General features: G+C 36.4%; 1 protein-coding gene across 1 annotated transcript; it reads right to left on the bottom strand.

Annotated features, from left to right (window-relative positions):
- Positions 1-4: 4 nt before the first annotated feature.
- Positions 5-27012, bottom strand: LOC107822584 (lupeol synthase-like). The gene is made up of 20 exons (XM_075224044.1): positions 26926-27012; positions 26483-26693; positions 25612-25797; positions 25024-25113; positions 24736-24924; positions 23996-24080; positions 23730-23896; positions 23423-23611; positions 23251-23257; positions 22543-22580; positions 22302-22421; positions 21905-22027; positions 21351-21449; positions 20828-20884; positions 20343-20389; positions 20090-20233; positions 19293-19470; positions 18674-18754; positions 18370-18453; positions 5-432 (listed from the first exon to the last, which is right to left on the bottom strand). Exons 2-20 carry the CDS (start codon positions 26678-26680, stop codon positions 316-318), a joined length of 2199 nt encoding a protein of 732 aa, XP_075080145.1. The 5' UTR covers positions 26681-26693; positions 26926-27012; the 3' UTR covers positions 5-315.
- Between the last annotated feature and the right edge of the window lie 982 nt (positions 27013-27994).

Raw genomic sequence — 27994 nt, 5'->3', positions numbered from 1 at the left:
TAAGAATAAATCGCTCCTCTTTGCAACGACAATTGCAACTTTCTATTATATTAGGAATGTTGCGAATATGTTTGCAATTTAGATCACAAAATGGAGGATTACAACACGTATGCCACTTGCTTGGCCTCCTCTTTTTCACAAAAATAAGTAGAAACACATATATTTAGTGTACATACTTCAACAACAATAACATACCGAGTGTGGTCCCATAAGTGACGTCTGAGAAGGATACGATGGATAGGGTGTACGCAGATCTTACCCCATCAATAGACCCTAGGCTCAAGACTCATTAAATGAAAATGAAGTCCAAGGATTCTACTTCAGTTTCATTAGAAAACGTTTGCGATATTCACCAAGAGCCCATATTGGGAAGATATTTCTGTATGATGAATAGTTCAAGGTGCAGTTCTTCATAAATGCTCCCGTTATTCCCTGCAAATACACAAGAAATGGAACATTAGTCATTCAGTATATAAAATTGCTATATACATGCTCATATCTTGGAATGAAAGAATTTTATTTACAATCATATTATTGGATTTTAACCGCCCAGCCCATTAGTAAATGTTTGTCATGGGGCTAGGCCCGTATGATTTCAAAACGTGTCGCTAGGGTTTACTGATTTGTTTACTTATATAATCATCATCTTTTCCGTATTTTGTCGATGTAGGATTCGCTGCCTTAGGGGTCACATACGGGATTCAGCTTCCTCGCTAAGGTTTGTCCCACCACCGTTCAAGGTTGCATGCAGAGTGGCTCTGATACCATATGTAACAACCCAGTTCACTAGTGATATTGTCTACTTTGGACACAGACCCACACATCTTTAAAACACATTACTAGGGTCTAAAGCTTGTTTACTTATATATCTCTTCTGTATTTTGTGGAATTCACCTGTGGTATCTGTGACAATATTTTAAAGTATTTTGTTGACAAATGTCTTAATCAAAACCATGTGACAGCCCTTCTAGAAGTTATGAGATAAATGACAAAATGCTTTTGAAAAGTGGCAATTGCATTTGCCACGTTCTTTTTCCTCAGCATGTTGGATCCATGCACATGTGCCTATAAATAGGCTCTCAATTAGACAAGAAAACTATCATTAGTAAGACAAAGAAATCCTTCTGCTTCTTTCCTTCTAATTTCGGTCTTCATCAGCTTTCCTTTGTTATTTTTCCTTCTCAAAGATTAGTAGTATAATTTCTTTTGTTCTCCTCTTTCAAATAACTGAGTTTGTAATCTTAATATTCTACTGATTCCTGTATCCTCTAAATAAATAGAGATATGCTTGTTTAATCCTGGGAAAACATTTCACATTGTTGAAATAGTTTCTTAAGACAGTGCCCAGCACGACTCAAGCCAATTCGTGCATCTGCTTACAATTAATATTATTGCAATATTATTATCATCATTATTATTATTTTTTATCCTGTGTCATTTTCCAACAATTTAAAAAACTATGGCAAGAAATACTACTACGAAATTTTTTGATGGTGCTACCAATTTTGGTGTTGTCTCCATTGCTAATGTTCTAGCTATCTTGCCAGATATCCATGGTATTGAAAATACATTATTGCATGCACAACTTTGATAGACTCTAATGTCAAAACATAGCTATGTGAATAGACATAGTTACATATCCAATGCTAATATTAAAACCTTCAAGAAAAATGCAGCTCAATGCAAGAGAAGAGCTGGGATAAATGATAATCTCGTTAAGTCAAAATTAAATTTGACTAAAGTGAATAATATAGTTGTTGCTGTCATTTTACAAATAAATAGTGTGGCCAATGTGAGAGATTGAGTGATAAACTCTGGTGCTACTAGGCATATTTGTGCAAACAAAAATAAATTTTTGTCTTACATCCGCATTAAGGATGGAGAAGAAACTATTTATCTTGGTGACTCAAGGACAACTCGCATTCTTGGGAAAGGAAAAAATTCTTCTCAAACTCACATCTGGTAAAACTTTAGCATTGAGTGATGTATTGTATGTTCCTAATATACAAACCAATTTGGTTTCTATGTATTAGAAAAAGTTGGGTGAAGACTTATTTCGAGAATGATGAGGTCGTATTGACCAAAAATAATATTTTTGTAGGCAATGGATATTGTAACCATGGTTTATTTATGCTTAATATTTCTGATACTAGCAATGAAAATACATCTTCTTCTGCTTATATGGTTGAGTCTGTTTCTTTATAGTATGCTAGACTAGGACATGTTAATGTCGAGTATATAAAAAATATACAATCACTAGGATTAATATCTGATTTAGACTCAAATAATATTGACAAGTGTGAAATATGTGTTGAAGCTAAAAGTACTAGAAAGACTTATTTTTCTGTAAATAGAGAAACTAAATTATTATACTTGATTCACACTAATTAGGCGATTTAAAGCAAACTATGGCTAGAGGTGGTAAAAGATATTATGTGACTTTTATTGATGATTTTTCTAGATATACTTAGTTGTATTTACTTAGAAACAAAGATGATTCTTTTAATGTTTTTATTTCTTATAAAACTGAGGTTGAGAATCAACTTAGTAGAAAAATCAAGAGAACTAGATCTGATAGAGGTGTAAAATATTTATCTTTAAATGATTTTTATGAAAAGAATGGAATTATTCATGAAGTAACTCCGCCTTAATCACCAGAGTCAAATGGAGTAGCTGAAAGGAAAAATAAAATATTAAAAGAGATAATGAACTCTATGTTAGTTAGTTCTAATGCTCCTGATAATTTGTGGGGTGAAGCTATTTTATTTGCATGTCACTTACAAAATAGAATACCACATAGAAGAACTAACCAAACTCCGTATCAATTTGTAACGACCCGACCGATCATTTTAAGTATTACAGCCCCGTTCCCCTATTTACTAAATATTTTATGCTTAATTGTGATTATGTGACTTGTTGGGGAAATTTCGGAATGAGTTGGAACACTTAGTTCCAAGATTTAAAGCTTAAGTTGAAATAGTTGACTGAATGTTGATGTAACGACCCAACCGGTTGTTTCATGGGTTACTGCTCCGTTTTCCCCATTTTTACTTCTTTATGTATTGTTCAACTATATTTCATCGTATTAGATTGGTTGATTGGGTTCGGAGTGATTTTTAGAGAAATGAGACACTTAGTCTCTTTTTGGGAAGCCTTAGTTGAAAAAGTCAACAAGAAGTTGACTTGTGAGTAAAGATATCGGAACTTGGTTTTTATGGTTTGGATAGCTTCGTGAGGTGATTTGGGACTTAGGAACATGATCGGAATGTATTTTGGAGGTCCGTGGTAGATTTAGGCTTGAATTGGCGAAATTGGAGTTTTGGCGTTTTCCGGTTGGTAGTGAAAATTTTGATATCGGGGTCGTATTGGAATTCTGAAAATTGGAGTAGGTCCGTTGTGTCAATTGAGACATGTGTGCAAAATTTCAGGTCATTCGGATGAGGTTTGATAGACTTTTTGATCGATGGCGGAATGCGGAAGTTTTGGAATTTGGTATTTTGGCGTTGCTTTGAGTGTTCCGAGGGTTGATATGAGTTTGAATGGTGATATGTGACTTGTTGGCAGGTTTGGTTGAGGTCCAGAGGGCCTCGTGATGATTTCAACGGGTTATCGGAGAATTGGAAAAAACAGTTTGCAGTTGAAACTGCTGTGTTTCTGTCATAACCGCACCTGCGGATTAGGGACTGTAGGTGCGAGCTGCAGAAACGGCACTTTGATCGCAGGAGCGAAGGCCAGTTGGCTGGGGATGTATCGCAGATGCGGAAGGTTAATCGCACATGCAGGACCGTAGATCGCAGGTGCGTATGGGGACTTTAAGTGAAATTCCGCAGATGCAGACTTCTTGTTACAGGTGCGGCTCTCGCAGGTGCAGCTGTCGCAGGTGCGGTATTGGACCGCAAATGCAGAACCCCTGGGCAGAACATTGAAATTCTTGCCTTTACGAAATTTGGTCATTTTTCCACCATTTGAGTTCGGACTTGGAGCTTTTTGAGAGGAATTGAAGAGGGATTCAAGGGTAACACTTGGAGGTAATATTTTTGAGCTCAATACTCGATTTTATGGTGATTTCTAACTGATTAGACATGAAATTTGTGAAATTTAAGGGTAAAAATTGAAGGTTAGGGCTTGAGTTTTGGAGAGCTTTAAGTGGTAATTTGAGGGGCCATTTGAGGTTCGATTTTGATGTTCTTGGCATGTATAGACTCGTGGGAGGATAAAGATTCTTGTGATGTGAGTTTTATCGAATTCCAAGACATGGGCCCAGGGGTCGGGTTTGGCCAATTTTGGGATTTTGAGTTAATTTGATTATTTTCTCTTGGGCTTTGTTCCTTTAGCGTGTATTAATGATATATACTAACTTTGGTTAGATTCGGGGAATTTGGAGGCCGAATCGAGAGGTAAGGGCGTCACGGGCTAGAGCTTGGCTTGATTTGAGGTAAGTAATGCTTCCAAACTTAGTTCTGAGGGTTCGAAACCCCGAACTATATTTTCTATGATTACTATTGAAGTGATGCAAATGCCAAGTGACGGGCGTGTGGGCGTGCACCGTAAAAATTGCGGCCTGAATCATTCCATGACACCACTTAGTGACTTTTTCTTGCTGATATCTGTGTTATAATTATGTGATTAAGTTAATGAGCTATAGATTCATGCTAATTATCATGTTAAGGCTTTACGCAAATACTGTTGAGACCCGAGAGGTCGTTTCTTACTGTCATATCATTAGCTTCATTGATATTCTGTACTCGGTCCTGTTCATGCATATTATATCATGCCTCAGTCTCAATTATTGTTATTTGACACATCGTATCATTGTTCGGGCTAGTATCATGACATTTTGAGCCCGTGTGTGTAAGACTGGAGAGTGATGATTAAGTGATGTCGAGAGCCTGATATTGAGTGACAGTATGGGATCGAGCTGCACGCCGCAACGATATATTGATTATACCTTCGTTAGCTTGTTATAGCACTTGGGCTAAAAGGAGCCCCTCCAGAGTCATTACACCCGAGTGAGCGCAGTTGATGATATTGAGGGATGGAGCTTCCCTGGACATGGATCTTGTCCGAAGTGTTTATACCTAGAGATAGATATTCTCCATAGGGCTGGAATGGCCTTCCTCGATACTGGATGACTGCGGTAAGTGATGTATATATATTCCGGGATAGATCTTTCCTCAACTGGATGACCATATATAGTACCGAGTGGTTGAGCACTTGTGAGTGGAGGTACATAGAATATTGATCATGCTATCTGTACATTGATACATAGAGATTTTCTTAGCTTTATACTCCGTACTAATCATACTCCATTTATTTACTGTTGAGTTTTTACTTGAACTGCAAGCATGTCTACTTTCCTGCACAGTTTAATTGTATTACCTGTTAAGGTTTGGTTCGTCACTACCTATCAGTCCATAGTTTGGACTTGTTACTTACGGAGTTAGTGTACTCACGTTACCCCTTGCACCTTGTGTGCAGATCCAGGTATCTCATGGCACGGTAGCGGCTGTTGACTATTCCGGTTGTGGCATTCACGGAGATAACGAGGTAGCTGCTTGGAGATTCGCAGTTCCACTTTCTCCTTCTCTATCTTCCTATTAGTACTTTGTTGTTATTTCAAGACTATTTTGGTCTTGTCTTGTTTCAGAACTATTGTAGTGTTGCTCATGATTTAGTGACACCCGAGATCGGGCTTGTATTTTTTCGCTTTGTTGATTTTAACTTTATATCTTTTTCGAATTTCAGTTGAAAAATGATTTTACTTAAGTTTTTAAATGAAATGTGGATTAAATTGGAAATGTGTCGGCTGATCTAGTTTCACGATAGGCGCCATCACGACTGGGTCGGTTTGGGGCCGTGTCATTTGACTTGTGTATAAACGACCCTGAAATAGAATTTTGATGGTTCCAATAGCTCTGTATGGTGATTTTAGACTTATAAGTGTGTCCGGATAATCATTTGGAATCCCGTAGTTAATTTTGGCTTGAAATGGCAAAAATTTAAAATTTAAGGTTTGGAAGTTTGACCGGGAGTTAACTTTATTGATAACAGGCTTGGAATCCAATTTTGGAAACTTTCATTGGTCTGTTATGTTATTTATGACTTGTGTGCAAAATTTGAGGTCAATCGAACTTGATTTGATAGGTTTCGGCATCGAATATAGAAGTTGGAATTCTTTAGTTTTTGTTAAGCTTGAATTGGGGTGCAACTCGTATTTTTAGTGTTGTTTAATGTAATTTGATACATCTACTAAGTTCATATGATATTTTAGGACGTGTTGGTGTAATTGGTTGAGGTCCCGGGGGGCATTGGGTAGATTTCGGATGGCTAATGGATGAAAATTTGGACTTGGAGAATTGTTGGAAATTTTTTGCCTTCTGGTACAATTGCACTTGCGGAATTTTGCTCGCAGGTGCGAGCTCGTAGAAGAGAAATGGGCATCGCAGAACCGGCCAGGTGAGGGACTAGGCAGTACGCAAAGGTGCAGAGTTTTTGCCGCATCTACGAAGGCACATAAGCGACTGGTTGATCGCAAAAGCGGAACGAGGAGGAGCAGGCTGCTTCGTAGAAGCGAGTCCACAGAAGCGGACTTTTTGTCTGCAGAAGCGTGAGAGGTTATAGAAGAGTAGGCAACTGATAACTAGGGATTCTAGTCTATTATATGCTCTTTTTTGCTTGAGTTTTGGACTAAAAATGTATAAAAGTAATCCCGAAAGCTTACATGTTGTGCTTGTTTGCAGTGCTTCGTCAAAAAGTGACAAGGAAGTCAAAACCAGCTCAAAAAGGAGTGAAACCTGCTCAAGTGCCAAGAATAAGTCAAAGCACCACTACAACAGTAAATCCACCGTAGTAGAAATAGACCCACCGCGATCGCAGTGCATTTGTTGCGGTCCGCGGTGGAAAAAATCAGAGAGGATGCAATTTTGGAAGCTCAAGCAATGCGGTCTGCGGTAGCCTCATCGCGGTCGCAATCCTATTGTTGCGGTCCGCGGAGAAGGGATTCAGAGAGCTAAGATTTTTGAAGTTTCAAACCACCGCTGATCGCAGTGCATTTTGTGCGGCAGCAGTAAAGCCACCGCGGTCCATTTATTGTGGTCTGCGGTGGCTGGATTCAGAGGATAGAGATTTGAAGCTAAAATCCCCACTACGGCTGCAGTCCATTTCTTGCAGACCGCGGTACCTCCGTCAGGGGTATTTTTGTCTAGAAAATTTGGCCTTGCATAAATACTTCTTTTTCAAAATTTTAGGGTATCTTATCTGTAGCTGAGCAAGTGAACGACGTTTTTAGTCTATTTTGAGTAATTTTGTAGCTAGTTTAACATTGAATCTTCAAATCTTAGCTTGTAATTATATTTTATGGGTTATTCTTCATCTAAATATCTGATTTCTTCTATTATTATGAGTAGCTAGACCCATTAGCTAGGGTTGTGGCTCAACCCTAGTGTGGGTATTTGACGGGTCTCTTATTTTAAGGCTTAGATGTTTATGGGTGGTTGATATTTGGTCTGATTTGTGTTTTTCATGTTAAATTAGTGGTTGCAAACACTAATTTGTCCCTTTTTAACTTGGGCTCTTTTTGAGAAAGATAGTTTGGGTCTAGAAAAATCAGGTCAACAAGGAATTGGGGCGTATTTAAGAGATTGATAGCCCCAATTAAAGGGTTAAGCCTAGAGATAGTAATACCCGACTTGAGCCTTTATTGCTTGCACAATTTTGACACCCAATTGGTCTTGAGAAAGTCAATTAGAGAAAAGTCACTCAAGCTACCGAGAGATATATAATGAGTAGTGTCGTGCATTGTCTATATCGCGATCCCAAGCATAACAACTTTTCCTTAAGCTTTAGAACCCGTCAAGTATTCACATAGGGGAAAGTCACTTCCCTAGTGCCTTTTTAACCATTTAGAAAACCTTACAAGCATTTATACTTAGCTTAATTTCGCATATCATTGGCATAAAATTAGAAGTAACAAACAAACAAATATGATTGGAAGTATAATCAAGAGTATTACGCACTGCTAGTTTAGATAGTAATCCAACTCCAAACATTGTTGTAGCTCCCTGTGGATTCGATCCCGACCTTCTCGGGTAAAAGCTGCTTCGACCGCTCTCGCCACTCTGTAGTGGTGTAGGGTTAGACCCGATTAGCAACTCTCGCATTTGCGAGACCACAGATGCGACCAATTTTATCGCAGATGCGTAAGCACTGGGCTGAGTATAAAATAGAGAGGTTCCAAGATTTTTCTCATTTTGGACTTTTTAAACACGGTTTGGGGCAATATTTGAGCGAGATTTCACAGGAAATCTTGAGGTAAGTCACTTGTGATCATTTTTACTCCATAATATTGAACTGCTATCGAATATTCCGTCTAGATTACGTGTTTTTGAGGTGTAATTCAAGAATTTGAGCCTAGGGTTTTGAAAATAAGATTTACGATTTGGAGGTCGATTTGATGTCGGAATTTGGTAAAATTTGTGTGGTTCGACTCATGGTTGAATGGGCGTTCATAATTTATAATTTTTGTCGGGTTCCGAGACGTGGGTTCCCATATTGGATTTTCGAATTTAATTGGAAAATTTAGTATTTTCATATGGAATCGATTCCTATAATTGGTTTTGAATGTATCGAATTAATTGTGACTATATTCGAGGCGTTCAAACACCAATTCGTGAGGCAAGAGCTTGCTAGCAGAATGATTTAATTTACCAGAAGTAAGTATCTTATTTAAACTCGATTAAGGCACTAGTTGCCTGAATTGTTATGATAGCTACATGCTATTGGATGCGCACAGGTGTGGCAATGAACCCATGTGCGGCACCGGGAATTTCTTTATTCATGATTGGGTTATGCCGGGCTCTTTTGAGTCGAGGATTTACTACTAAGCTTAAAACTATGATGTTTTCCCTATTTGTAATATTTGTTATAAACTTGTGAGCCATGTTTGAGGCTACACAGAGGTTTAATCCCTTAACGAAATTGATAAATGTTTTTAAATGACAAAAATGTCGAATTTAGCTACGATAGCACATTTTGCACATGCCTACACTGTAGCATGACATTTATACCAATTTAGGAGTATGAAAATCTTAATTCATTAATCACATACTTGTATAATTGTTTAATTGCTCATGTATATTTTGTTTGGACTAGAGACCTGTGGTTATGCCAGACGGCTTATACTTTTGGCACGTGAGTTATCTGTGTGGATCCATATATTGATACTTTTGGCACGTGAATTGTCTATGCAGCACGTGAGTTGTTCGTGCGGGTTCATACATTGATACTATCGTCACGTGAGTTATCCGTGCAACACATGAGTTATCCGTGCGGATCTATATATTGATTTTATTTGACACGTGAGTTGTCTGCATTGCACGTGAGTTGGCCGTGTAGTGTGTGGAATTTGCATTCCTATGATCATTAATTATATTTAATTGTTTTTCCTTCCCTAACATTTTATGATATTATCTGAGTAGGGAAATTGAGGAATTTGCGCGCATGAACCTACGGTTGTTCTTTTCACGGAGTTTGAGGAGTTCGTTGTAAATATTATTTTGTGTTGATTTATAAAGGTAGAACCATACCAAAGCGACTAGTATCATCTATAATCCAAGCTTCCTTTACCTTACCTTGTTTACCTACGATACCTATTGAGTTGGTTGTACTCATACTACACTCTGCACTTTGTATGCAGATTCAGATACTTCTGGCTACGACGATTGCTAGATTTTGGAGATTTATCTGTTGGAGACTATTGAGGTAGCTGCTTTGGTGTCCGCAGACCTTGACTCTCTTTCCTTTCAGTTATTTGTACTGTTCTATATTTTTAGACAGTATTTTTATCAGTCAGACTATGTTATCCTTTAAATGCTTATGTACTCAGTGACACCGGATTTTGGGAGTGTATTGTATAAAAACGTCATATTTTATATCAAAAATTGTGGGATTTTACTCTAAACTTATCAATTATGGTTTCAACTTAAAAGAATTTTGTGACTTATTGAAGTTATCAGCTTGCCTAGTATTGAGACAGGTGCCATCACAACATATAAGATTTTGGATCATGACAAGTTGGTATCAAAGCCTAGGTTACATAGGTCTCACGAGTCATGAGCAAGTTTAGTAGAGTCTTGCAGATCGGTATAGAGACGTCTGTACTTATCTTCGAGAGACTGCCGAATTCTTAGGAAAAAATTTCACTTTCTTGCATTCTTGTCGTGCAAATTTGTTGATTCCGAAAACTAAAATTATATTATTCTATTTTCTCACAGATGATGAGGACACGTGCTACCAGATTGGATTGTCAGCAACCAGTGCCACCAGTTGGGCCACAAGAGGTCAGGGCCATGTAGAGGCCGAGGTGCAGCTAGTACAGCAACACCTATAGACCCACTAGTTGCTCCAGTTCAGGAGCAGGTTCCAGATATAGTTGATCTAGTGGGACCAGCTTAGGCACTAGTTATGCCTATTGTGATTCCAGGCTTTCAAGAGGCTTTGACCTAGATATTGACTGTTTGCACTAACCTTGCTCAGGTGGTTTCGGCTCAGGCCGCACCATCCACTTCTCAGGCCGGGGGAACACACTCATACCCCCGTCTCCCATACTCCAGAACAGGTAGTGCAGGAACTTCAAATGATGGGGGTACTAAGGCCAAGGGGTCCCATTATGAGTGATGACGAGCAAAGGAGACTAGAGAGATTTGAGAGGCTCAAGCCTCCATCATTCAGTGGAGTTGAGTAAGAGGATGCTCAGGATTTCTTAGATAGATGTTATCAGATTTTTCGTACAACGGGTATTTTGGAGACTAGTGGGGTCTCATTACTACTTTTCAGCTGACTGGGGCAGCCTTCAGATGGTGGGAAACTTGTGAGAGAAGCAGGCCAGTAGGTGAAACACCACTTTCATGGCATGAGTTCTCCGTATTATTCTTAGAGAAGTTTGTGTTGTAGACCCGCAGAGGGGAGCTCCGCAGGCAGTTCGAGCAACTACGTTAGGAGGACTTGTCTGTGAGCTAGTATGAGATAAGGTTTTCAGATTTGGCTCATCATGTAGTTTGGTTGGTTCCCACTGAGAGGGAGAGTATTAAGAGGTTCATTAATGGCCTCAACTAGTAGTTTGGTTTTGTTATGACTCTAGGGAATGTAGGAGGTGCTAAGTTCGGAGAGATTGTTGACAGTGCGTGATGGCTAAAGATGGTCTGTACTCAAGAACGTGAGTAAAGGGAGGCAAATAGGCCTCATGGTCTGGGTAATTCTAGCGGTGTTCCTTCTGGGGGATAGTCCTATCATAGTATGGGTAGACCTTATAGGCCCGATCAAACGATTCGCCCAGCTCATCATGGTGCATCTCCTAGCCACGATTCTTACAGTACTCGTCCGGGCCAGTCATCATTCAGTACATTGCCAGCATAGAGTTCTTACCCAGCCTCATATACTCAAGTTTCTACAGGCATTTCCTTGGGTTATTAGGAGCAGCAGTTCCACCAGAGGATGGATTGTTTTGAGTGCGGAGACTTGAGTCATCTCAAAAGGGATTGTCCTAGACTATTGGCTGGGTGCCACATCAGGGTTCTCGGTCGATGATACCAGCACCAACAGCTTCACCACCCGATCAGCCAGATCGGGGTGGGCTCAGACATCCAGAGGGCGCCTTAGAGGGGGAGACCGATTAGGCGGCGGTCAAGCTTGATTTTATGCTATTCCTGCCAGGCCAAAAATCATTGCTTCAGATGCAGTGGTTGCAAGTATTATTTCAGTGTGCCACAGAGATGCTTCCACCTTGTTTGACACTGGTTATACTTATTCTTATGCATCATCCTATATTTCTTGTCGTATTGATTTGCCCTGTGAGTCCTTAGTTTTACCTGTTCATGTATCTATGCCGGTGGGCGATACTATTATTGTAGACCGCGTATATCGATCGTGTTCAGTACTATTAGGGTATTGGAGACTAGAGTTGATCTTTTATTGCTTAGTATGGTCAATTTTGACGTGATCTTGGGTATGGATTGATTGTCTCTATGTCATGCTATTCTAGATTGTCACGCTAAGGCTGTGAAGTTGGCAATGCCAGGGCTGCCAAGAATCAAGTGGAGAGGTTCTCTAGATTTTGTTCCCAGTAGGGTAATTTCTTACTTAAAGGCCCAAACGAATAGTTGGGAATAGATGTTTATCATATTTGGCTTTTGTGAGAGATGTTGATGCTGACAATCCTACTATTGATTCTATTCCGGTGGTATGAGACTTTTCGGATGTATTTCCTGTAGACCTGCTGGGTATGCCTGCCGATAGGGATGTTGACTTTGGTATTGACTTGGTGTAGGGTACTCAACCCATTTCTATTCCTCCGCATCGTATGACACCAGCTAAACTGAAAGAATTGAAAGAGAAACTTCAGGAACTTCTTGATAAGGGGTTTATTAGGACTAGTGTGTCGCCTTGGGGTGTACCAGTTCAGTTTGTGAAAAAGAAAGATGGTACTATGCGGATGTGCATCGATTATATGCATTTGAATAAAGTTACAATCAAGAACAAATATCCCTTGCCACGTATTTTTGACTTATTTGACCAGCTTCAGGGAGCGAGGATGTTCTCCAAAATTGATTTGAGGTCTAGGTATCACCAGTTGAAGATTTGGGATTTGGATATTCTAAAGACAACATTCAAGACCCGCTATGGTGACTATGAATTTCTCGTGATGTCTTTTGGGCTGGCCAACGCCCCAGCAACGTTCATGCACTTGATGAAAAGTGTATTCCAGCCATATTTGATTCGCTTGTCGTAGTATTTATTGATAATATAATGGTGTACTCACATGGCCAGGAAGAGCATACACAACATTTGAGTATTGTACTACAGAGGCCGAGAGAAAAGATATTGTATCCCAAATTCTCAAAGTGTGAGTTCTCGTTTAGTTCAATGGAATTCTTGGGACATGTAGTATCCAGTAAGGGAAGTAAGGTGGACCCAAAGAAGATAGAGGCGGTTCAGAGTTGGCCCAGGCCATTTTTAGCTACCAAGATTTAGAGTTTTCTCGGCTTAATCGATTATTATCGTCGCTTTGTGGAGAGTTTCTCATCCATTACAGCGCTTATGACCAAATTGACTTAGAAAGGTGCTCCATTCAGGTGATCGGATGAGTGTGAAGAGAGCTTTCAGAAGCTCAAGACTACTTTGACCACAACTTCAGTTCTAGTTTTGCCTTCAGTGTCAGGTTCTTATACTGTATATTGTGATTTTTCTCGGATTGATATTGGGTGTATCTTAATGTAGGAGGGTAGAGTAATTGCTTATGCTTTATGCTAGTTGAAGCCACATGAAAAGAACTACCCTGTTCATGATTTAAAGTTGGCAGCTATTGTTCATGCATTAAACATTTGGAGGCACTATCTCTATATTAAACAAATGGACGGACAGTCCGAGCATACTATTCATATATTGGAATATGTGTTATGCACTTGTGTTATAGATTTCAAGGGGCTCTTGGGATCAGTTTTTGTCGCTTGTAGAGTTTGGCTACAATAACAGTTATCAGTCGAGCATTCAGATGGCTCAGTATGATGCTTTGTATGGGAGATGGTTTCGGTTTCTGGTGGGTTGGTTTGAGCCGGGTGAGGCTAGACTATTGGGTACTGATTTAGTTTAGGATGTTTTGGAAAAGGTTAAATTGATTCAGGATTGACTTCGCACGGCGTAGTCTAGATAGAAGAGTTATGCCGACCAGAAGGTTCGCGATGTTGCTTACATGGTAGGAGAGAAGGTACTACTCTGAGATCATCTGTGGAGGGTGTTATATGGTTTGGGAAAAAGGGCAAGTTAAGTCCTCGGTATATTAGGCCTTTCGAAATACTTAAGAGCACTTGAGAGGTGGCTTATGAACTTGCATTGCCTCCTAGTCTATCGAGTGTTCATCCGGTGTTTCATGTATCCATGCTCCAAAAGTATCTCTGGGATCCGTCTCATATTCTGGATTTTAGTACGATTCAGTTCGATGGTAATTTGACTTATAATGTGGAGCTGATGGCCATTTTAGACCGGCAAATTCGAAAGTTGAGGTCGAAGAATATAGCTTCAGTGAAAGTATAGTGATGAGGCCAGCCAGTCAGAGAATCTACCTGGGAGATTGAGTAATAGATGCGAAGCAGATATCCATACCTATTTAAGACTTCAGATATGATTCTAAACCCATTCGAGGACGAAAATTTATTTAAAAGGGGAAGAATGCAATCACCCGGCCGGTTGTTTTAAGTATTACAACCCCATTCCCCCATTTAATGAATATTTTATTCTCAATTGTGATTATGTGAATTGTCGCGGAAGTTTCGGAATGAATTGGGACACTTAGTTCCAAGATTTAAAGCTTAAGTTTGAAATAGTTGATCGAATGTTGACTTATATGTAAACGACCCCGAAATGGAATTTGATGGTTTCAATAGCTTCGTATGGTGATTTTGGACTTAGGATTGTGTCCAGATAATTATTTGGAATCCCGTAGTTAATTTTAGCTTGGAATGGCGAAGATTGAAAATTTAAGGTTTGGAAGTTTGATTGGGAATTGACTTTATTGATAACAGGATCAAAATCTAGTTCTGGAAATTTTCATGGGTCTGTTATGTCATTTATGACTTGTGTGCAAAATTTGAGGTCAATCGGACTTGATTTGATAGGTTTTGGCATCGAATGTAGAAGTTGGAATTCGTTAGTTTTTGTTAAGCATGAATTGGGGGTGCGATTCATGTTTTTAGTGTTGTTTAATGTAATTTGAGGCATCGACTAAGTTCTTATGATGTTTTATGATGTATTGGTATAATTGATTGAGGTCCCGGGGGCTTCTCGTGGATTTCAGTTGGCTAACAGATGAAAATTTGGACTTGGAGAATTGTTGGAAACCTTTTGCCTTCTGGTGCAATCGCACCTGTGGAATTTTGCTCGCAGGTGTGAGCTTGCAGAAGCGAAATAGGAATTGCAGAATCGGCCAGGCGAGGGACTGGGCAGTACGCGCAAGTGCGGAGCTTTTGCCACATCTGCGAAGGCGCAAAAGTGGCTGGTTGATCGCAGAAGCAGAACGAGGAGGATCAGGCTGCTTCGCAGAAGCGGACAACTTCTTGCAGAAGCGAGTCCACAGAAGATGGCATAATGTTATCACAAGAACATTATATTGAGAAACTTCGAAAGAAGTTTGAATATTTTAATATCACACCCGTGAGCACTCTTTTTGATGCTAACTCTCAATTGAAAAAGAATAATGGTGACCCAGTTGCTCAGTCTAAATATGCTCAGATTATTGGGAGTCTGATGCATTTAATAAATTTTACAAGTCCAGATATAGCCTATGCTATGTGTATACTGAGTAGATATACTCATAATCCCAACATAGAGCATTGGTCTGTATTAGTTAGACTAATAAAATATTTGAGAGGAACCATGAATTATGGTATCATATATAGTAGATTTCCTTCTACTTTTGAAAGGGTACAATGATGCAAACTGGATCTCTGATTCAGATGAGATCAAATCCACTAGTGGCTATGTATTCACCCTTGGTGGTAGTACAATATCGTGAAAATCAGCTAAACAGACAATTATTGCTAGATCGACTATTTAGTCAAAGTTTGTGGCTCTGGAGTTAGCTGGTTTTGAGACTGAGTGGCTAAGAAACTTTTTAGCTAATGTTCCTTTAACAAAGGATGTAGTGCCTCATATGTCTATGCATTGTGATTGTCAAGCGACAATAGCTATTACAAAGAATAAATGTTATAATTGTAAAAGTAGACACACAAAATTGAGACATGATGTCATAAAGCAGATGCTGAGAGATGGAATAATTTCTATTGATTATGTGAAGTCAGAAGTTAATTTGGCCGATCCTATGACTAAACATGTGGGAAGAAAATTAATTCTTCAAACCTCAAAAGAGATGGCGTTAAGGCCGACATATTGTCAATAGTGATGGTAATCCAATCTTTGTGATTGGAGATCCCATGAAATAGGTTCATATGAGTAATAACAAGTCAATATTGATACTGAAGCACTAAAAGAGAGTGTTTGACTGCTACTAATTGAGAGCCTGAGCTATAACTCTTAATGAATTCATATTCCTTATGGATGGTGTATTTAAAAGCAGTATACACTTGATGAATTTACCTATATGAGAGTGGAGTGGGGACACTCCTATGAGATTTTGGCCTAGTCTTTATAGCTCTCATGAATAACCAGGCACGCGCATGCCTAGTGGCGCAAAACTGCATTGAACATTAAAATTGTGAAGGTCGAAATGTGATGTATAAAATCTTTGACTTATAATAAGAATTATTGGTTCATAGAAATATTATATTTCACCAGTAATTCTGTGAGTTAAGTTTATTAGTTTAAGTTTGGTCCGTAGTCCAAAAAACACCAAACCTATTACATGTATTTGGACCATACAAATCCAGCAAGTTTATTTTTGAAGGTCTTTAAAATAGTGGGTGACTGTGGCAATATTTTAAAGCTTTTATTGACAAATGTCTTAACCAAAGCCATGTGGTAGCCCTTCTAGAAGCTATGAGATAGATAAATGGCAAAATGCTTTTGAAAAGTGGCAATTGCATTTGCCACGTTCTTTTTCTTCAGCATGTTGGATATAGGCACATGTGCCTATAAGTAGGCTCTCAATTAGACAAGAAAACTATCATTAGTAAGACAAAGAAATCCTTCTGCTTCTTTCCTTCTAATTTCGGTCTTCATCAGCTTTCATGTTTTACTTTTTTTTGTGTGGATTTATGATGTAAAATGTGTTGATTTATATTAATTTAAGATGTTTTTATGTGTAGGAATGATCCGGGAGCAATCGGGGGCAAAATAGGCGAAATTAGAGCCAAAACAGACGAAAGCATGAAAAATGGACATTGCAGCGCCACAGGAAGTGCCTAGCCCTACCTGTGGCGCCAGAAATAGAAACTCCAAATTGGCAGCGCCATGGAGGGCGCCTGGCGCTGGGCAGGGTGCCAGTGGCGTGAAACTTGTCCAAATTCGTCCGGGACACGGTTATTTCAGTCCTAGACCTACCCAACACGTATAAAAGTAAGACTAAACTTATTTGTGAAGGGGGAACCACTTTTGAGGGAGAATACACACGAGAAACATTCAAAAGCGAAGAGATCTCAGTTTTCTTCATCTTTTCTTAGTATTTTCAATTATTCAACACTTATGAAATTGTTTGCTATTATCATGAGTGGCTAAAAACTCATTGTTCAGGGTTATGATTTAGCCATGAATATTGTTGTTTAACGTTGACTTAAACTTGATTACAATTCACTAATATATGGTTATTTCTTCAATACTGTAATTAATTGCTTAATTGTCTGGCCAGTAGTTAGGTTCTATTTACTATCTATGTTATGCTTGGGAAAGTCATGTTTAGATTAGAGAAGAATTGAAGAGAGCATGATCTTAACTTTTGAAGGGGGAGAGGGAGAGGATTTGTGGTTAGGATAGGAATATACCTAGTCATCGTGCTTAATTAAATATCGTAATCTTAATGCATTCTTAATAGATTGATTTCATAGGAATATAGGCGTTAATCTATTTTGAATAGGCGAGTAGTATTTCGGGAGAAGGCTGTGAGAGCAATTATCGATTAATTAGTAACCATGAGTGAATTGTATGAGAGGGAGAGTTAACTAGAACACAATAGGATTGGTGAATCAATCACAACCCTGAAATATTTGTCTCTATTGAATACATAAAAATTATTTTACTGCTTAATAATTTAGTTATTACTTAGAATTATAATTTAGTATAATCACATTCTTGAACTCGAATTTAGCTTGACTGAATAGCAATATTGGTGAATTAGTGGGTAGTTGATACAAGTCTCTGTGGGTTCGACACTCGACTTATCATTTTATTACTTGTACGATCACGTATACTTGCGTGTGCGTTTGAGAGCAACACAAGACAAAGAAATCCTTCTACTTCTTTCCTTCTAATTTGGTCTTCATCAACTTTCCTTTGTTGTTTTTCCTTCTCAAAGTTTAGTAGTTTAATTTCTTTTGTTCCTCTCTTTTTAAATAAGTGGGTTTGTAATCTTAATATTTTGTTGATTCATGTATCCTCTAAATAAATAGAGGTAGGTTTGTTTAATCTTGCGGAAACATTTCATATTGATGAAATAGTTTCTTAGGATAGTGTGCAGTACGACTCAAGCCAATTCGTATATTCAATTACAAATAATATTATTGCTGTATTATTATTATTATTATTTTCCTGTGTCATTTCCCTACGGTATTCTGCAAACTCGTCGCGTTTCTTCAGGAGTCAGTTTGATGACTAAGAAGTCACAGTTCATAATGAAAGAAAAGTTATCATTGTTAAAAGGCAGCTTCTTACCTGTTGTGGATAGTCACCATCTTCCATTTGTGAATTTATTAACAGTCTTATTCCACGATGTATTGGTGTTGGGTCAATTTCTGCCTGAGGGAGAAAAAAAGAAAAAGAAAATATCAACGACAGAGTTTGGAACTGATTCACTATTCCGATACTAAGAAATTTAACTTTAACTGATTAGTAAACACTAAACAGTATTGCTTTATGATGTAGAGGGGAACTTAATTTATTATTTATTAGTAAATTGGGAGTGAAAATAAGACATAATTAAAAATCTTTTTTTAAAGTACAAGTTTGTAATACAAACCTGTCCAGCGTTAATGAGAGATAACAATGCCCATGAAGTTTGTACCAAATTTGACTGGTCGCCTTTAATGTTCGTATAAACCTATTGAAAAATAGATATATCAAAATTAAAGGAATTATTAAGAACTGTTAATTAAAAGAAACAAATCAATACAAGTTTCAATTTTCCTTTTAAATCCTGTGATCAATTGTCCTAAGCAGTTGTTCGAACACCTAATAATCCTAGACCTTATATAACTAGAAAGATAGAGATGGGAGCAGATCTACCATGTACGGTATAAGCTCACGTGAACCCAATAATTTTTGTCCACACGTACATATATATTAAGAAATTTACTAAATAATATATAAATGTTTAACTGTAAACTCAATTTATTGTAGTGTGAGTGAACACGAGATGCGTTGTCACAGGGCTACTATTTTTTGGAAACAACTTCTCTACCTCCTCGAGGAGTAAGGTATGCACATACACTACCCTCCCCAGATTACACGCTGTGAAAATATATTAGATATATTATTGTTGTTGTTATAGTAGTTTGAGATCACTGTAACAACTCATGAACTTCAAATAATTTTGTGGTGTAGGAAGAACAGAAAGGATATATCTTGTTAATTACTACCTTGTTTGAATTTGAAAGATAACTCTCACCCCATCCACCATCTGGCAATTGCTTTGACAACAAAAATTTACAGGCCTTTTGAAGGGCATGACAAGTAGGATATGTTCTTCCACAAGCTATTAATCCATCTACTGCAAACCATGTTCCATATGTATAGCAAATTCCCCAACAACCTGTCCTGTATGTATATATGTTTGTAAATATCAATTTAAGAAAATTAAAGCAAAGGGCTAGCTATTAATTAAAGGGCGCAACCCGGTGCATAAGTAGGTCCGAAGAAAGGCCGCACCCTAAAAAGTGTGATGTAGATAGCCCACCCTAATGACATATTCTTAACTAGTATATTTTGATAAGGTTTAAATTATTTTTTTCTTTTCTTTTCTTTTCTTTCAAGTTGGAGGGGAGTGCTGATCTAGCAATGGTTTCACTGGCTCCGCAAAACACCTAGAGGGTGTTTGGATTGACTTATATAAAGTAGCTTTTAAGCTAAAACCCAAAAGCCATAAGTTGGTAATACCCAACTTTTGGCTTATTTTTTATGCATTAAACTTAAAGTAAGTGCTTTTAAGTATTTTTTATCATTGCCAAACACCACACAAATTAAAAAAATGCTTAAAAGCCAATACATACTTAAAATAAGCCAATCCAAACACCCTCCTAATGTTCGGGAAACTTCATGCGTATGTATGAAAAAAAAATACAAATAGAGTTAGATATACATTTCAGAATTACTTTCCCAATTCAAATTAAATCCGCATTATTTTAATTTTGAATACGGGAGGATTTAGAGATTATACCACGAGCCATCAGAGTTTTGTGTACTCTCTATGTATTGTAAACCTTTTGAAATTGCAGCTTCAATTTCCTTTCTTCTATGTCGAGGGTGCCACTTTTTATATAATGTTAAAGCTTGGATTGCTGATGAAGTGCATTCCACATACCTTGAAATCATAAATAAACATTTTATAAGAAAATTGTTCCAAAATTGAAGATATATTTAATATTTTCTAATAAATCAGTATTTTAGAAAAGTAGGACGTAAAAGCTTACTCTCGTTCAATTATAGTATCCTCGAAAAATTCCGTAGGATTAAATTTCTGATATGCACATAAGAAGAAAAAAGTCAATAGCAAATCAAATAAACAGAATTTACAGCAATAGAAAAACTACACAAATTGCACAAGTAGGAAGAGTATATGAGTTTGAGAATTTAAATAGGACTTAAGTTATATAAATGGACATTATAAAAATATTTTAAACTATCAGTATAATATCGTTTAACATGTGAAAATATGTTAGCTAGTTATCATTTTAATTAGGTCATCAATTAATACGTAGGACAGATTACCTTGTAAGTGATCTAATTATGTAGATATATTACAAGTATGATTTAATTACGATCAACGGATAAACTATAAACTCATCCAAATACAATTTTAATTTATATACGCTAAATATTTACACTAGCAATGTACTACATATATAATATTAGGAATTAGTTTATTTTGGAGAAAGAAAAGGATTCAGTTTATTACCTCTAACCAGCGATAAGCACGCTGTGGCTCCCAAGCTGGAAAACCTCCATTTTCACTCTACATTTATAAATTATAATTAAGGTTAATCATGGCATATAATTTCAAGGAGGACAACATTTAAATCATCTTTAAAATCCTTTTTTTATACTTCAACCAGAGACGGATCTAGGATTTAGACCTTATGGGTTCAACTTTCAAAAATTTTAGCATTAAACCCATTATATTTTTAGTTATGGGTTCATATATACTATTTTTGTAATTTTAATGAATTTTTACATATAAAATTTCACTCCGCGTCAAAAGTAATGGGTTCAATTGACCCCGGTATATGGTAGATCCGCCCCTGACTTCAACGACCTTCTACGCGTTACAGGAGGTTTTCTTTATTTATACTGATAAATACAATATTAGAGTACTATTACCAAGAAAATAGTAGTCGAAATATATAAAATATTGTGAGTATTATATTTAACAAAGTGCAATATACCTAAAAACAAAACGACTATTACTAATCAGTGTTTACCTGCAGAGACAGAGTAACATTTACTGCATCACATAAGCGTTCAGTCTCGAACTTTTTCCCAATTAGTTCTGTAGGCATTTGTGAAAATAAAAGTGCACACTGCAAAACAAGCATGGAATATCATAAACCAAAAGGAAAAAAAAAAGTAATTAAGAAACCCTAGTTCTATTATAATGATGACTACAATAATTTTTCTTATAATAGCACCAACATAAGTACAAATTAAGTAACTCTGTTGATTACTAAACTTAAAAAAAGAAATCACCTAGTATATTTGCGGAGATTTAAATACTTATATCCGCAGGGACGTATTCAATGTACAAGCTATGAGTTCATCTTAACTTAACTTTCGGCTTAGACCATATATATGTGTTAAAATATTCACTAAATGTGTATAAATAATAGGTTTTGAACTCAGTAGAATTATGAATCTGAATCCATATATAAAATTCGAATCATGAATCCACATGATTATCCGACGATTTTAAGCCAACTTTATTGAGTGTTAGGTCATACTTTTGGGTGCGGTTAAAATAATATAATAAATAAACTACCTTTAGTCCTTCGGAAGTGCAATCAGAGACTTGCCAACCATGATCTTGCATGGAAAATGTCCAAGCACCTTTAGAGATGTGCCTATACATTTTCCTCAAGTCCCCAGAAGGATTCTCTTTGACCTAAAAATAGTGCCAAATCTTCAGATATATAATTGTGATACATTTTATCCTACTGCAATCAATTAAAAATATAGGCCGCACACAAGTACTTGATTCGGACATCAAAAGGACATCCGAAAAAGGGCCGGACTAGGATTTATTGTACTCAGCCTTACCTTACATTTATGCAAGAGATTTCCACGGTTCGAACTCGTAACCTCTTGGTTACATGGCAGCAACTTTACCATCACGATTATAAATAAAAAAAAAATAAGATTGAGTTTTTATGATGAACCTGTGATGCTTTTAGAAAATCATTTGCTTTCTTGAGGATTGGTCCAAATTCTGCAGCTAGATCACTTGATAAGATTGCTTGGATTGAAAAAACTGCATCCCACGTTTGACAACCAAAGGACTGGAATAACCACACGTACTTATCATTAGCAAACTAGTTTTGGCAAATCATAAGAATTTCTATAATCTGTTAATAAAATATGATGATAATTAAGAAAAAAAAGGTTAGCTATTGAATAAACCTGAAATTTTAAACCATCTTCAGATATCCAATAGTAATCTGGTAAGAGTAGAAAAGTAACTAGAATGAAAAGTTATGTACAAGCCAACTATCAACTAGCAACATAAGCTAAGAGTCAAATAAATATGTACAGTTATCTCAAATGTATCAACCATCAAAATACAAAATAGTAGGGCGCACCCCCATGAATAAAAGCTGGCATTGTCCCTAATGCTGCTCCATGCAAGAAGGCCCACTGGATCTATCCAATGCACAGTGGCTTAGCCACATAGAGTGAAGGGTGTTAAGTTGAACTCCTTTCATCGGAAAAAATACCTTTTATAAGAAAATTATATTATGTATATAGGTCAAAAATTACTTTTTATAAATATATATTAAACCTTGAACATCCTTTGCTAAAATTCCTAGTTTGCCACTGATTGTAGCAGGTTGTTTGCAGAGGCGAATTCAAGATTTTAATGTGACGGGGGCAATATTATTTTGCTCAACATGTGCCCCCAAAGGCTTTTAGTGTTCAGAGTGCCAAGATATTTATGAAAAATGACATTGTATAGCCACTCTTAAAATAATAGCCGAAAAATATATATTTTTTGTATATATATTATGTATGTTATATACAAAAATTATACAAATTTTATATATTTTTCGGCTACCGAATGTAAATAGTTTCTGGCACGGGCTAAAAGTGATAAACCCCTTGCATACATACATACAATCTTTTTACCGAAATTTACAGGGTTCAGTGATGTTCAACACTACACATAGGTCTGCCTATGGCTGTCTGTCTTATTTTTCAGGTAATTAATCAGTTATTTTTTAGGTGATTTGATAGTGTAAAAAAAATTAAAAGTATAAACTCTTACAACTATATTGTAAGTTACCTTTTCCACACATCCAATGCAAATGTATCTGCTATTTTCATCCTCGTAGTGAATATGTTCCATAGCAAGATTCAAAGCCTTTTCTCTTAATTTAGTAAATGGCCATCTCTTTAGAACTGGCTCGGCAAAGTGATGCAAGAACCCCCAAAGTGTATCTTGTATCAGTGGATGTGGATAGTAAAGATCCTCCTATCCTCATATTAAAAAAGAATTAATTATTTTATAAGAATAATGATTGTGTAAATATTTTTTAATAAAGTCAGATCATAAATTGTAAACTAATAAAACAAGAGATTAATCTACAAACCTTAGCACATGTATTCCTTGCTTTATTCCAGTCAATTTCATGGTAAGGTTGATTATGAATCTCATCTCTTATGAACTGAACCAAACTAGTGATGGTTCCCACAAATCTCTTTCCATATAAATACGACATGGGCATGTACACTAAACGACCATAGCACAACATTTTACCTGCATTATAAAAAAAGAAAAAAAATTGGTGAGGAATATTTTGTTAAATTAGGTTTAAAGTTTCTCCTTAATATTTATATTATGGATATTATTAGAAACCTGGATGAATAGGAAATAATGTAGGCAGTAGCCAAAATTCTGGTGGCATTGGGTTGCAACCATCCCACTCATATACTCCAAGCACCTGAAATTAGTAAAATACAATTGATAAGTTCTTTTCTAAATCGAGAGATTTCAAATATATGTCTTTCGCTCTTTTTTTAAATCGGTGGCGAAGGCAGAAATTTAATAATTCTTTGTCAGTGGGCTATGCAAGGGTATTTAAAGTTTATATTTGGTCAATAACAAGTATTATTTTATCCAATACACAGTAGTATAATTTTTCGGCAAAGGATATTCAGTTGACCACCCTTAGCCGGGGTCGGATATATAGGCAAAAATATGGGTCCGTAAAATTAAATATTTTATGTACATATTTTCTAAAATTGATATAATATTAACCGTTTGCACCTATGTTTCAAGAAGGTTGAATGTTGCACTTGGTTGAAAATCGGGTTAATTATCGAGAGGAATAAGGATCAATTCCCACTTAATACGTCTTAGCCACATATAGCTTTGCTCCTGCTTAAACTCTGTGTCCAGTCAAATACCGTTACATTAGGACGGAGAGAGTATTATTATTCAGGGGCGGAGGGAGAGTAGAAGCTACGGGTTCGACCGAACCCGGTAGCTTTAGTCCAAACCATATGTTTGTCTTAAGTAATTCATTGAATATGTACAAATTATTAATGGAACCCATACGCATTAAATCCTGGCTCCGCCTCTGTTATTATTCATACCGCGAGCCAAAACTTTCCCCAAGAAGGAGTGGCAACAGCACCACCATGATCAAGAATCCATTTACGTCCTATAGCCAATGCTTTGTCTTCACCATCTTCTCCTAGCAACCTCAGTGCTATGTAGTTAAATACTGTCCCAAACATAGTGCTATGTCCTTCTATATGAAATCCCCACCCTCCATCTTCGTTCTGTCCACATAAATATCATTTCATTAATTATCACATATACAATCTGTCTGCACTTTCTGAATAATTTACAACGTGTTAATTCATAGAAAATAAAAAGACCTGGTGATTGTAAGTATAGCGTTTAATCTCCATTTGATGAGCTGGTGATAAAACCGCATTCATGTCTCCAGTAACATACAATGCCATGACCTGCAGACGTACATATTAATTAATAGACAGACAACATGTTACAATGTGACACCCTAGGGGAATCTCATATCGACAAAACACGGGAGATATGCTGGGTATATAAGTAAACAGACCTTAAAACCCTAGTGTTGTGCTGTTACATATGGTATCAGAGTCACTCTGCGTGCAACCTTGAACAAGCCTAGCGAGGACGCCGAGTCCTTAAAGGGGATGTATGTGATAAAACACGGGAGATATGCTCGATATATAAGTAAACAGATCTTAGATCCTAGTGACGCGCTGTAAATTGTACGGGCCTAGGCCCAAAGCGAGCAATATTACTAGTGGACTGAGATGTTACATACAACGAGTTAAATTACACAATAACATTTTATTTTTTATACTGCCAGTTAAACGCACTCATCACAGTATAATATGCACTTTGACATTACCCTGTTTTGTCATTTCCAGTGTCTCATCACATATGAATTTAATAGTTACAAGGTGAAAAATATATACCAGAGGGGGAAGAAAGAACAAAGGGCCGGCAGATTCAGCCGGCCAGTGTCCATCATTTGCTTGAATTGTTGAGTAGTAGCTTATGGACCTTTTTAGTGTAGCCTTCACTGCTTCTTCTGTTATATTTTCTGTTTCTTCTAATTTCACTGCTGCTGGAATTGGTCCACATGGATTCTCTTTTCTAAGCTGCAAAGTCACTAAAATTATGAACTATGGGGACCTAGCAATCATTCACAAGAAACTGAATTTTAAAAAAAAAAAAAAACTGAAAAAAAATATTTTTCATAAACGAAAATATTTTTGTTAAAAATAATTTTTTTTTCAGTTTTTTCAAAAAAAAAATACTTTAAAAAAACTGAAAAAAATAATTATTTTTGTAAAAACTGAATTGTTTTTTTGTCAAAACTGAAAAAAGAAGAATAAGACTTTACTAAATTAGTGGACTACTGGTGCATTAGCTTAAAAAAATAAAAATATTTTGCAAAATATTTTTTTTAAGTAATTATTTTTAATTCAACATTGACCTAAGGTCAAAGAGCATAAGTGAACCAAAAAGGTGGATGAAGAGTATTTTTAAACATTTTCCAATAGTTTAGGGGCATTTTGAACCCTTTTCGTTGTTTCTTTATTAGTCCGTCTTAAAAAATGACTTATTTTGTACTTTCTTAATGAAAAACTATTGTAAACCATACAAATTTATTTCCAAAGTTTTATAGCTACATAAATATTATAATATATTTGAAACTACAAGTTTCAAAGTTTTTATTTTTTTCTTAAACTTGTGTCAAGTCAAACTATATAGGATACATAAAATGAAACGGAGGGAGTATTGATTATGGACTTTATTTCTTTTAGTTAATTAATATAATACCTGCATACGCATGAGTAAGTCAGCACTTTGTGTTTGGGTGAATCTGTTTTTCTTGAAATGTTGACGCATTTTCTCAACTAGAGTTCTTTCTTCAGGAGTTCCAGCTTCTGAATCAAATTCCCAATATTGTCTTCCAATGTAATTGTTGGTGGTCGTTAGCCATGGCCCTTCCCCTTCTCCTATCTTTAGCTTCCACATTTTCTCTCCTTATCTGCTCAAGTCAAATAACTAAGTTGATCTTAGGGAAATTAATTAAACAAAATAATAAAAATTAAAAAGGAGTACTGTTCTTAGCTCTAGCTTTTATTTAGTTCTTTGTGAAGAAAGAGAGAAAGAGAATTGTATGTCCTAATCCTGCATTTCAATATATTATAATGCTTTCTTAGTTTAAGAAAAATTAAATTAAATAACTAATTAATTAAGATAAAGAGAAGGGTTATTACCAATCTTAAACAAAGATTTTCTCCTCTTTATACCCTCGAAGGAATGTGCATGAAAAAAGTGATGGAAGTTGAGAATGGATAATTAGAATAAGTGAGTTTTGATTAGTTTCATTGCACACCTCTATATATAAGAGAAGATGGGAACCAAGCAGGCGTTTGGACATAAAAGTTGTATAATTTTTGAAAAAAAAGTAATATTTGGAGTTCAGTTGAAAAATGATATTATTTGGAAATTAAAATTGTGTTTGGACATGTACTTTACTTGAAAAAATATTGTAGTTTTGCAAGGGGGAACCAAGTTTTTCTCAAAATTTAGAAAAAGTGGTCTTGAAAAAACTCATTTTCGATTTTTTTTCAAAAACTTGCAAAATTTCATGGACAAACACATTTTTGAAAAATAATTTTTAGAAAAAGAATTTCTTTTTTTATGGATAAACGGGTCCTAAGTTTTTCAAAAGTAAAGTAGTCCAAAGTTCTTACCACTTTGGTCATTAGATGAATAATGAATTAGAGCGTAGGAGTAGATGTTTACAATGTATATTAACTATTAAAATATAGATACTCCAATAGTTTTTATATCTCATTATTTTGCTTCTAATTTTAACTTGCAGGCTTGGCTAACATAAACATGTAGCCAAATGTACTGCAATATTTATTCCTTGTCTTTCTCTCTACACTTTTGACTATGAGTTCATAATCAGTTAAAAGAGTGCCTTGGGAATTAGTACAACATGCAAATATACACTAAAATGAGACAATTAATTCTCTCTGATATAGTTGACTATGTAAATCTTCTATATACATTTATTTTCTTGGAAACAAAAATATATATCAACTTCTCACCAGTGCCTGTGCTATACCAGCAGGGAAAGAATGTATATACGGCTAGAGGTAGAGTCAGGATTTGAAGTTTATGGGTTCGGCATTATTATTCATTTAAGTTATTGGGTTTAAATTAATAATTGTACATATTTAACAAATTTCTTAAGACAAAATGGGTTGGACCAAAGCAACTTGATTCGTCCGAATATAATCCCGGAAAAAAGATCAATAAGCGTGTATCACTCCT

Source organism: Nicotiana tabacum, chromosome 10, assembly GCF_000715075.1.
Source record: "Nicotiana tabacum cultivar K326 chromosome 10, ASM71507v2, whole genome shotgun sequence".
Lineage (NCBI taxonomy): Eukaryota > Viridiplantae > Streptophyta > Magnoliopsida > Solanales > Solanaceae > Nicotiana > Nicotiana tabacum.
This window is presented reverse-complemented; position numbering and strand designations above follow the sequence as displayed.